Below are 11,828 nucleotides of genomic sequence, written 5' to 3'. Positions count from 1 at the left end.
GCAGGAGATTCGCTTGAGCCCAGGAGTTGGAGGTTGCTGTGAGCTGTGATGCCATGGCACTCTATCCAGGGGGACAGCTTGAGGCTCTGTCTCAAAAAAAAAAAAAAAAAGAAAAAGAAAAAAAGATGTTTGTCTTTCTATATTAACATAAAAATTAGAAAATAATCACAAATGTATAATTTTTAAAACATACCTTACAGTATTACAGAGAGAAATTTCATTATTTTTATGCACCCCAGTGGATTAACTTGTGTACCCCCTGGCATAAGCCCATCTTATTTTGGAGACTAGTATACACTAAACCTTAATTCTGGATTTTTCCAACATGAATAGAATTCTTATTTAGACAAAGTTAAATCCAGAAAAATTAGGAGAAATCTTGCTTGAAAGCCTGGTAATGAGATTGAAGTAAAAGGTACCAAAAGGGCACCAAAGCAGAACCATGTGATGAGAACTAACAAGGCACAAATTTGGAGACCAGGCAGATAGGTTACAACCAGGCAGGAAAGAGTCTATAGGAACTGAAGGAGAGAAGTAACCTCGCAAGCAGTTTGTTTTGTGCCAATGAAGAGAAGGTACTAAAAACTCAGCAACTAATCTAAATTACAGAAGAAACATTGCCACTACTGCCATAAAAATAAACAAACAAAACACACAACCTTGAGTTAAGTTTTACTTTAATCAGTAAATGTCTAGCATCCCTCATCCCTATAGTCCCACAGGACTCCAGTTATCTAGAAGGACATGGTTAAATGGGAATGAGAGTGTAAGTAGAAAAACAGTATCTTAGTGAAAAATCAGAACAATGAAGCAGAGAGAGGTTAACCTGGGGACAGGTGAGTTGTGGAGCATAAGTTGTTTTAACTAGGGAAGGTTGGTTGTAGCAAATAACGTTTTTAATCTGAAGAGGAACTATGAAACAGAGGAAAAGGCATTTAACATATAACATTTAACATATAACATTTTGCTTTATTTTTTTCTGCAGAGTGAGGTGATGGAGGTAGAAAACAGCACAGTGGTAACAGAATTCATCCTCCTTGGTCTGACCCAGTCTCAAAATGCTCAACTCCTGGTCTTTGCGCTTGTCTTAATTTTCTACCTCATCATCCTCCCTGGAAATTTCCTCATCATCCTCACCATAAGGTCAGACCCTGGCCTCACTGCTCCTCTCTATTTCTTCCTGGGCAACCTGGCCTTCCTGGATGCCTCCTACTCCTTCATCGTGGCTCCGAGGATGCTGGCGGACTTCCTCTCTGACAAGAAGGTGATCTCCTACCGAGGTTGCATCACTCAGCTCTTCTTCTTGCATTTTCTCGGCGCAGGGGAGATGTTCCTTCTTGTTGTGATGGCCTTTGACCGCTACATAGCCATCTGCAGGCCCTTACACTATTCCGCTCTCATGAGCCCCAGAACCTGCTATGCCTTGTTGCTGGCGCTGTGGCTTGGAGGCTTTGCCCACTCCATTGTACAAGTGGCCCTTATCCTGCACTTGCCTTTCTGTGGTCCAAACCAGCTGGATAACTTCTTCTGCGACGTCCCGCAGGTCATCAAGCTGGCCTGCACTGACACCTTCGTGGTGGAGCTCCTGATGGTCTCCAACAGCGGCCTGCTCAGCCTCCTGTGTTTCCTGGGGCTTCTGGCCTCCTACACCGTCATCCTCTGCCGCGTGAAGGGGCACTCCTCAGAAGGGAAGAACAAGGCAATCTCCACATGCACCACCCACATTATCATCGTGTTCCTCATGTTTGGACCTGCCATCTTCATCTACACACGCCCCTTCCGGGCTTTCCCGGCTGACAAGGTGGTCTCCCTCTTCCACACAGTCATCTTCCCTTTGATGAACCCTATGATTTATACGCTTCGCAACCAGGAAGTGAAAGCTTCCATAAGGAAGTTGTTAGGTCAGCACAGAGTTTGCTGAATGGAAGAGAACAATTAGAAGAACAAGAAAGGGAAAAGTCCATTTGAAGAAGTTAAATATTTTCTTCATTCATGCCTTGGTCAGTCACTTAGCAAATGTGTCATTTATTAAGCACTGTCAATGTTCAGCTACTATTCTAGACATGTGAATAAGATCACCGAGAGTCCAGGTCTTTCAGGCTTATATTCAAGTGAATAATGATAAGTTGAACTACCCTTTCCAGTCCAATTTTTCTGCCACCCCAATTTTTCTCCCCTAGCTCTTATTTATTTGGGACAGGAAACACGTTGGAAGATTACTTATAATTATGCTACAGTTTTAAAATAGAAAAACATAAATATGAACTCTCCTGATGATCCTGTTATCTATTTTATATTACATAAAATAAAGTGTTTTTGTTTATAATTTTTTGAGTGTGATACTTCTTCAAGCAATTTCCAGTACGAAGTCCAGGCTTCCTCTTGCTTTTCTCATAGTAGAAAATTATTTCTTTCATTCCACCATTCTCATTTCTTGTGCAAACCATGCAATCTTTTGTTGATTTTTTTTCATTTTGCATTATAAAATCCATCTTCCCATTTAGCCTTTCCTCAGTGCCAGAAGCTGATGGTCTTCCCCCTTTCTTGAGTTTCTGTTTCTCATATTGCTCACAAGCTGGGTGATGAGATTTCTCCTTAAGAAAGGCATGTCTGGCTCGGCGCCTGTGGCGGCTAAGGCACCAGTCACATACACCTAAGGTGGCGGGTTCGAATCCCCAGCCCGGGCCCGACAGACAACAATGACGGCTGCAACCAAAAAAAAAAAAAAATGGCCAGGCGTTGTGGCGGGCTCCTGTGGTCCCAGCTACTTGGGAGGCTGAGGCAGGAGACTCGCTTGAGTCCAGGAGTTGGAGGTTGCTGTAAGCGTGATGCCATGGCACTCTACCCAGGGGAATAGCTTGAGGCTCCGTCTCAAAAAAAAAAAAAAAAGAAAGGCATGTCTGTACTTTTTCTCCATTCTTCTGCTTATCTAATGAGTAAAGGATGTAGCTGTTCACAACGGCAACTTCCATCACTCAGAAAAGAAATATTTTCCACCATTTGTAGGACCTCCTCCTAAATCTGTAACATCCACAGCACTGATCAGTTCTGTCCGCTCTTCCCATAAACTCTGTGTACTCTAAAACTAGCTCTCAGTTTTTCAAATTAAACAGGTTGTTTTCTCCTAAAACCAGTAGTCAACTGTGTTTGAGGGACAAAGACTGTCCTCAGTACTGTCACTAACCTCTTGTCATGGAATGAGAAGCACATGATTTTCATGTCACATTGATAGGCATATAATTCATATTCCTAAAGTTTCTTTTTTTCAGATCACTTGGAAAAATCCTTCCTAGAAGTCATGAGTGTTCCTGTTATATGTATTGTCATTGTATGGAATTCCTAAGCTAGTTAAGGGCTTGTGTAGAACCTGTCGGCATAGCTGATAGCCTGAACACACATATGTGGTTGCAAAACTTGCAGCAAATTAATCACTATTTGAGATGTAGTTGGCAAATCAGAACAAATAAGACTCTCTGTTGTTGTCTTGCCATAGTAGGGAATGTTTCAGCACATAACCATTTTCTGAATCACACAGGCAAAAAATTTGTAGGCCCTAATTTGTAGGCTTCTTCAAATTGTAGCACTTGAATTGAATCCTTCCTTTGAGACCTACTGTTCTCTCATCTATGGCCACATTTCTTCCCCGTATATAAAGTTCTTTGCATTTACTGTCAACATACTCACTAACATTCTTCACTTTGTTCTCTGGTGCTGCATACTCTCTTGAGTTGCACTACGTAGAATGTCTTCCGACATCAAAATGGAACAGGAAAACTATTATGTTGGACCAGGTCTGACATAGGATCAGAAAGAGTTTTAAAATTTATAAAAAATTTTAAAAAAACAACACATATACACACAAAAAGCATAGTGTCAGAGAGAGATAGTATTCTGTAGCAAGTAAAAAAAAAAAAGTAAAGACTAAAGACTTATGAGCTTGGTACATTTGAAGACCAAAAAGAGGAACAGAAAAGTTAGAGTGTAGTTAGTGAGGGTGAAAATGGTTAAGAATTGATATTGGAAATGTTGGCAGAGGAAAAAATCACAAAGAATATTGTAGGCAATAATAAGCTCAATTTATTCAAATTTATAAAAGAAACCATTGAAAGACATTAAGAAGGAGAGTAACTACCTAATGTTTCCTATTTGACTTAAAACAGAATCCTCAAGATTCTGGCCAAAGGGTTTGAGGAGTAAAAATATCATTAAATGGACAGTATCCCACTGTTAAGTATTTTATTTTGTGGACATTAAAAGACATAGTTATTTTTTTTTTAATTTGTTAGGGAGAGGAAAAGCAAGGTTTTATATTTTATCAAAAATGACCATAAAAAAACAACTAAAATAACTAATGAGAGACATATGTTCCTTTCTAAAAAATTATAAAGAGGAAATTTTAAGGAAGTCACTTACAAATGATAGCTATTAGCTATCTTCTCTGTCACCTGTCCCTATAGGTATAGAACTAGTTATTGAAAACTTATCCGGCTTGGCGCCTGTGGCTCAAGTGACTAAGGCGCCAGCCACATACACCTAAAGTGGCAGGTTCGAATCCACCCTGGGCCTGCCAAAACAATGATGGCTGCAACCAAAAAATAGCCAGGCGCTGTGGTGGGCGCCTGTGGTCCCAGCTACTTGGAAGGCAGAGGCAGGACACTCGCTTAAGCCCAGGAGTTGGAGGTTGCTGTGAGCTGTGATGCCACGGCATTCTACCCAGGGGAACAGCTTGAGGCTCTATCTCAAAAAAAAAAAGAAAAGAAAAGAAAACTTATCCTAGAAAGATTCATTTACATAGGGAATTACCTTTCAAATAAAGGTCAGATTAGTCAAGTTTCTCAGGGAGCGTAAATCTTTAAGGTTAAAAAAAATCAGGACATTACCTTTAGAAATTAGATAATCTCTATTGTGGTGAATGCGTTTATTTATAATTTAAGATTATTATCATGTATCTCCTTTCCCCAGCAAATGTGTGCTTTACCTAATTTTTTATATGCATTTCTTTTTATTTTTAGTTATGTTTTAATTTCTCAGTATAAAGGAAGTGGAAAGTAATGTTCATGATGGCATAATGGTTTTCATATTTCATTTGTCCTCACTGGTACCACCCTGGAGATTTCAATGGATAAAGGAGAATTTTAAAAAGTGAAACAATGCCAAGGAAGATAACTAATAAATGGTGAAGGGACATAAGCAATTATTTTTCCGATATCCAGCTTGAGAAGAGCTCTTAATTTACTTAAGAATCAACATTACAAGCAATATTATTATTATATTATATCTGGAGGTAAGTGGTGATCACTGAAGTTTTAACTTTATTATGTACGTGAAGCACTAACAGCAACAGATGTACTTTCCTATATGTGTCTGTAAATTTATTCTTACCCAGAAAAGTTAGATAGAAACATACTGATAGACAGGAGTAGTCAATGATAGATAAAGAGAGAATAAATTTTTTATAACTTTAATTATAAGGAGATGATAATATTTCAAAGCCTAGAGAGTTCTCAGCATTCTATATAATGGAAGGTAATTTTTTTTATAAAGACAGCTCAGTGCTTGTATTTTTTATTGATTAAATTATGATTGACACATTATAGTTGTACATATTTATGGAGTAAACAGTAAAATTTCAATGCAAAATCTTCTCTTTTGGCTATCTTGAAATATACACTACATTGCTACTTACTACAGGCATCCTACTGTGTTTAATAGTACAACAGAACTTATTCTTTTTAAAATTTTTTATGAAATTCTTTAGTTTCCTTGCCTATAATTTATAGTAACAAACTTGAATTTTAATATCTATTATTATTTATTAAACAAACACATTTTATAGCATTTTGCAAAGTACTGTTGTTAGTATTTTACATAAATAAAAATGTGCTTGGATTCTCCAAACAACCAACCTTTTAAAGCAGGTGCTGATACTATTCCACATTACAAATGAAGAAATTGAGACTCAGAGTGGGTAAATAACTTGTCCAAAGCTACGCAGCTTATCAATGCTGAAGACAGAATTCTACCCTTAACATTTTAGCTGCATAGCCAATGGCCCAGAACTGTTTCTATATAAAACACATATGATCTTAACAGTTCTCAGTGAAATTACATAAAGTTATTATCATCATGTTGATAAAAGAAAAAGATTATTCTGTGAAAAAGAGAGATACTACACCATGAAATCCAGATATGTGACTCTCTTCATTCTCTTAATAATTTCTATTTGCACAGTCTGTCAAATGTGCAAAACTTACTCTTCCTGTCAAATGTAACTTTGTACCCCTTTATTAACCTCTCCCGTTCCTCCCCTCCCTTAACCCTCCCCATTTTCTGTTCTATTCTTCACTTCTATAAAATCAATTCTTTTAGATCCACATATGAGTGAGATCATGTGGTGGTGTCTTTCTGTGACTGGTCTATTTCACTTAACATAATCCTCCAGGTTCATTGATTTAGCTGCAAATGTACACAATTTCATTCCCTTTTATGGCTGAATACTATTTCATTGCGTCTACACACCACATTTTCTTTACCCGTTCATCTGGATAAGCATTTAGGTTGATTCTGTTCTCTGGTATCAGGCTTTAATTCCTTGCTTTTTGTTTCTAGTGTATTTATTATAGGTTTTTCCTTTGTGGTTATCATAATATCTTATTAGTTCTAGTAAGTAATTTTAAACTGATAAGAACTTAACTTTGATCATAAAAGAAACAAGCAAAAAACTAAGTCTACAAGTGGCCAGGCAAAATGACTCATGCCTTTAATCCTAGCAGTCTGGGAGACCAAGGCAGGTAGATTGCCTGAGCTCCCAGGTTTAAGACCAGCCTGAACCAGAGCCAGAGCCGGACCTCGTCTCTAAAAATAGCTGTGCGTTATGGAGGTGCCTGTAGTCCCAGCTACTTGGGAGGCTGAGGCAAGAGAATGACTTGAGCCCAAGAGTTTGAGGTTGCTGTGAGCTAAGATGCCATGGCACTCTACCAAGGGTGACAAAGTGAGATTTTTGTCTCAAAAAAAAAAAAGAAAAAACAACTAAGTCTACACTTTAACATCACACACTTACATTTTGATATCTCAAATTACATCTTTTTTATTGCTTATTACTTAACAAATTATTGTGCTTATTACTATGTTTAATAGTGTTGCCTCTTGGTCCTCATAGTAAATTTATGAGAAGTTTATGCACAATTACATTATTAGCGCATTCTAAATTTGTCTGCATACTTACTTTTATCAATGAGATTTAGGTTTTCAGTGTGTTTCGTTGCACTTTAGTGTCCTTTTCCTTCAGATAGAAGAATTTTTTTAGATGTCCATATTTTTTTCTAATACATTAAGTTTACTAAATGAATGTCATGTAATTATTGATATGAATTATATAAGTTCTGTGCCTGATTTTGCATCCAAATCATCAAGCCAGATATTCATTCTTGTAGTTTCTTTTTGAAAGATTGTCCCAACAAATAGTTTAAAAGGATAAGCTAAAAGTTCAATGTTATGCTGCCTTATGGAAGAAATATAGAGAAATTGTAATGTTGTACCATGTCATTTATATTGAATTTCAATATCACTTCATCTTTCTAAGTGTATTACTTAATTTCTAGTTATTTAGTGCAATGGTTGGTAGTGGCTCCCCACTCAGATTCATTTTACAGAACCAGTGGAATGGCTACTTTTCAGATGATGCAACACTATTTCTAGTCTTTCGCTTCATTGTTCTCATTTCCTCACTGTCTTGTGAGAGTACCTTCTCAGTAAATACATGATTTGCATAAGAATCCCACTCAGGCTTACTTCTTCCTTTTTATTTCAGATTAATATGATGGTACAAATGATTAAGATACATCATTTGCCTTTCTAAGGTATAGTTCAAGTTGTAGTTAAGCCCCTCATGTAGGGGGTGTGCTGTATACCCTCGCACTGCACACATTAGGTGATAGCTCACCATTCCTGCTCTCCCTACTCTTTTGCCCCTCCCTGCCCCCTCCTCCAACTTGAATATACTTGTCTTTTTCTCTTGTATGGATTGTAGTTGTTTTCTGTTTGTTTCACATTAGTATTAAGTACATTGGATACTTGCTTTTCCATACTTGTCTTACTTTACTAGGGAGAATGGGCTTCAATTCCACCCAAGTAACTACAAAAGATGTAAAATCTCCAGATTTTTATGGCTGAATAGTATTCCATTGTGTACATATAGCACAGTTTATTAATTTGTTCATAGGTTGCTTCCACATCTTGGTAATTGTGAATTCAGCTACAATAAACATCAGGCTCACTTCTTGAAAGGCCAGTTATAGGCAGTTATCTTCTCTGAGGCATAATACCATGTACGTAGGACCAATATCTTTCTTCACATTTTATGTGTATACATTTTACTCTCAGATATAAATGCTAAATTTCAAAGTGAACATGAAATTCTAAAAATTAAGCATCCTTTCTCATCTCACTAACAGCTAACCTGATCTTCTCTCCAGGTAATTTTAGAGGACACACTGAATAAAAATGGATAGAGGAAATCAATCTGCAGTGTCAGATTTTCTGCTTCTGGGACTTTGCCACTCTTGGGATATTCAAGTCTTACTCTTAATAATATTTTTTATGCTTTATCTGATCATTGTATCTGGAAATATTGTCATTGTAATCTTAATCATCACTGATTCCCATCTCCATTCTCCCATGTACTTCTTTTTGGCCAACCTGTCCTTCATTGATATGTGGCTTTCTTCAGTCACCACTCCTAAAATGATCACAGACTTTCTCAGAGAGAACAAGACCATTTCCTTTGAAGGTTGCATGTGCCAGATACTCTTTGTGCATTTTGTTGGAGGGGGTGAAATGGTGCTTCTAGTGATAATGGCATATGACCGCTATGTGGCAATCTGCAAACCACTCCACTACTCCACCATTATGAGTCTGCAAAAGTGTATTGGGCTGGTGGTGACATCCTGGACCATTGGCTTTGTGCATGCCATGAGTCAAATGGTTATAATTGTTCAGCTACCATTCTGTGGTCCCAGGGACATAGACAGTTTCTTCTGTGATATACCACTGGTCATCAAGCTTGCCTGCATAGACTCCTCTAACTTGGAAATATTAATGAACAGTGACAGTGGGGTTGTGGCAATGACCTGCTTTATTCTGTTGCTGATATCCTACACATATATTCTTCTCACTGTCCAACAAAGCTCTAAAGCTGGGGCATCAAAGGCGCTGTCTACCTGCACTGCTCACATCATAGTAGTGGTGCTCTTCTTTGGACCCTGCATCTTCATCTATGTATGGCCACTCAGCATTACCTGGGTGGACAAATTTCTTGCTGTTTTCTACTCTGTTATTACACCTCTCCTAAATCCAGCCGTTTATACCCTGAGAAATAAAGAAATGAAAAACGCTGTGAAGAGATTCGGAAGCTACTACACTGGTTCTAATGTTAATATTTAATGCTTAGAAGCTTCAATGGGAGTACTTGATGTTGACTATATTTACTTTGTAAAATAGATACAGAATTCAGGATATTTAATTTATACCTGCATGTTATTTTTGGCTCCACCTACACAAATGGGGTTAATAAAGTTCAGGAAATTTCAGCATTTCTTAGTCAACTAACAAAACACCATGAAATATTTTTTCTGAACTATAAACACTAATAATCCTCCATTATGAGAAAATTACTTAATCAGTCTGCCTATAACATTAACAAAATTAAACAAATTCCTGTAATTCATTCAATCCATTCTAATGGATTGCACCTTAATGAAGTATTATTTTGAATTTTCTCTGAACCCCATCGGGAAACAAATAATGTTTCTGTAGTATTGACACCTTCTAATCCTCACTTGCCTTTTCTCCAAAGGTAAAACATTACTATTTTTTCTTACTCTAGCTTCTTACCCAAATACTAATGGAGAAAAAGTAAATAAAGGATGATATGAAAATGGTTTAAAAAAAATAAAATAAGGAGTAACAGTAAAGGTTATTCTTTGCTTGGTTTTAACTAACTTAATAAAAGTTAAAAATAAACTAAAATAAATTATAGTGATTACCTTTAGTTATCTCATTCTTGGAGACTATTATTTATACTTTGAATTATTAACCATTTTTGTAAAATTTTAAAAATGCAATCTCCCTAAGGCAGACACCATGCTTTACTTGGTTATTTATTAACACTATAATACATGGTATGCCAGTTAATATATGATAACCATTCAAAATATTTTAATATATCAATGGAAGCCATTTTTTTCATTCAAATGTCTATCATTTATTTGTCAATGTGTACATAGGTAAATTGTCTGGCATTAAAAATTATTCACATTTTAATTATATTTCTTATCTTTCTCCATAAATAAATTATGATTAAAATTCACTTATGAGAAAAAACAATAACAATCGTAAACTGAAAGGATGGGATGTGTACAGTTTTATTTTTCTTAATATGAGAACAAAATATTTACACAAAAAATGACAGAACAAAAATATTGCAGATATTTTTAACTTGACTGCCTAGTCTATGCCATTATATTGTATGCTTTGCCTTCATTCTTTTAGCATTGCCAAAAAATTATAATTGAGAAAATAAGACTCAGATGTAGACATTAAATCCATCAACTCCAAATTCCATGTCCTGCAAAATTATCCTACAAAAGTGAAGAAGTAATAAAACTTTCTTAGGCTAGCATGAGGCATCCTGGCTCATGTTTGTAATCCTAGTACCTTGGAGGCTGAGGTGAGTGGATCACCTGAGGTCAGCTCTTATAACAAGATCTTCATCTCTACCAAAAACAGAAAAACTAGCCAGGTGTGGTGGCTGATGCCTGGAGTCCCAGCTACTCTGGAGGCTGAGGCAAGCTGATTGCTTGAGCTCAAGTGTTTGAGGTTACTGTGAGTTAGGATCCCATAGCACTTTACCCAGGGTGATGCAGTGAGACTTTATTAGACAAATAAAAAGTCTTTCTTAGACAAATGAAAATTGAGAGAATTTGTTGCTAGTAGAATTGTCCAGCATGGAAGGTTAAAAGAAGTTCTTCAGAGAGAAGGAAAATGATATAGGTCAGAAACTTAGATCTACATAAAGAGAATTAAAGAATAAATAAAAGTTAAATAAAAACTTATTTTTCTTATTCTTAATCGATATAACAGATAAAAGTCTGTTCATATAATAATAATAGCTGTGTATTCTATTATTATGTTTATGTACTATATGCAGGATTATAGTTATGTATAAGTGAAATGAATGCTGGCAATGATACCGGAGATAGGAGTAAGGAATTAGGAATACCTTGTTATTACATACTTGTACAACCTGTGAAGTGGTATAGCGTTATTTGAAAGTAGACTTGTATGAGTTGTAAATGCATATTACAAACTCCAAAGGAAAAAAAAATTAAGTTTAAAAAAAGAAGTATAATCGATTTGCTAACAAAGGAGAGAAAATAGAATCATAAAAGGTTCAGTCAGGACCACATAAGCTAGCAGAAAGCAAAAAGGGCAGTAAATAGAAAACATTAACTTGTATGTAATTTTAATTCAGCTACATGGGTAATTAATTTAAATAATAGTATAAATACACCATTAAAAAAAATAGAGATAGGGTGGATATAAAACTAGACCCAATTGCATTTCATCTATAAGAAACACACTGTAAACACAAAGACACAAATGGTTTAAAAGTAACAAGATGGAGGAATACACACATAAACACACACACTAAGCTAAACTAATCAAATGAAAGCAAGGGTGTCTGTACTATTTTCAAACAAAGCAGATTTCAGAGCAAGAAAAATTATCAGGGAAAAAGAGGGGCATTTACTTAATGATACAAAAGTCAC

The 11,828-nt window shown here is 36.2% G+C and overlaps 2 protein-coding genes across 2 annotated transcripts; both read left to right on the top strand.

Annotated features, from left to right (window-relative positions):
- Nucleotides 1-994: 994 nt before the first annotated feature.
- Nucleotides 995-1,921, top strand: LOC100958938 (olfactory receptor 4N5). The gene has a single exon (XM_003797292.1). The coding sequence runs from the start codon at nucleotides 995-997 to the stop codon at nucleotides 1,919-1,921; it is 927 nt and encodes a 308-aa protein (XP_003797340.1).
- Nucleotides 1,922-8,502: 6,581 nt separating this feature from the next.
- LOC100945288 (olfactory receptor 4K14-like) lies at nucleotides 8,503-9,441 on the top strand. Its single transcript, XM_003797324.1, has one exon. The coding sequence runs from the start codon at nucleotides 8,503-8,505 to the stop codon at nucleotides 9,439-9,441; it is 939 nt and encodes a 312-aa protein (XP_003797372.1).
- The last annotated feature ends 2,387 nt before the right edge of the window (nucleotides 9,442-11,828 follow it).

Source organism: Otolemur garnettii, unplaced genomic scaffold (genome assembly GCF_000181295.1).
Source record: "Otolemur garnettii isolate 467f Iridium unplaced genomic scaffold, OtoGar3 scaffold00114, whole genome shotgun sequence".
Lineage (NCBI taxonomy): Eukaryota > Metazoa > Chordata > Mammalia > Primates > Galagidae > Otolemur > Otolemur garnettii.
Note: the sequence above shows the minus strand (reverse complement) of the source record. Positions and strands in the feature narration are given on the sequence as shown.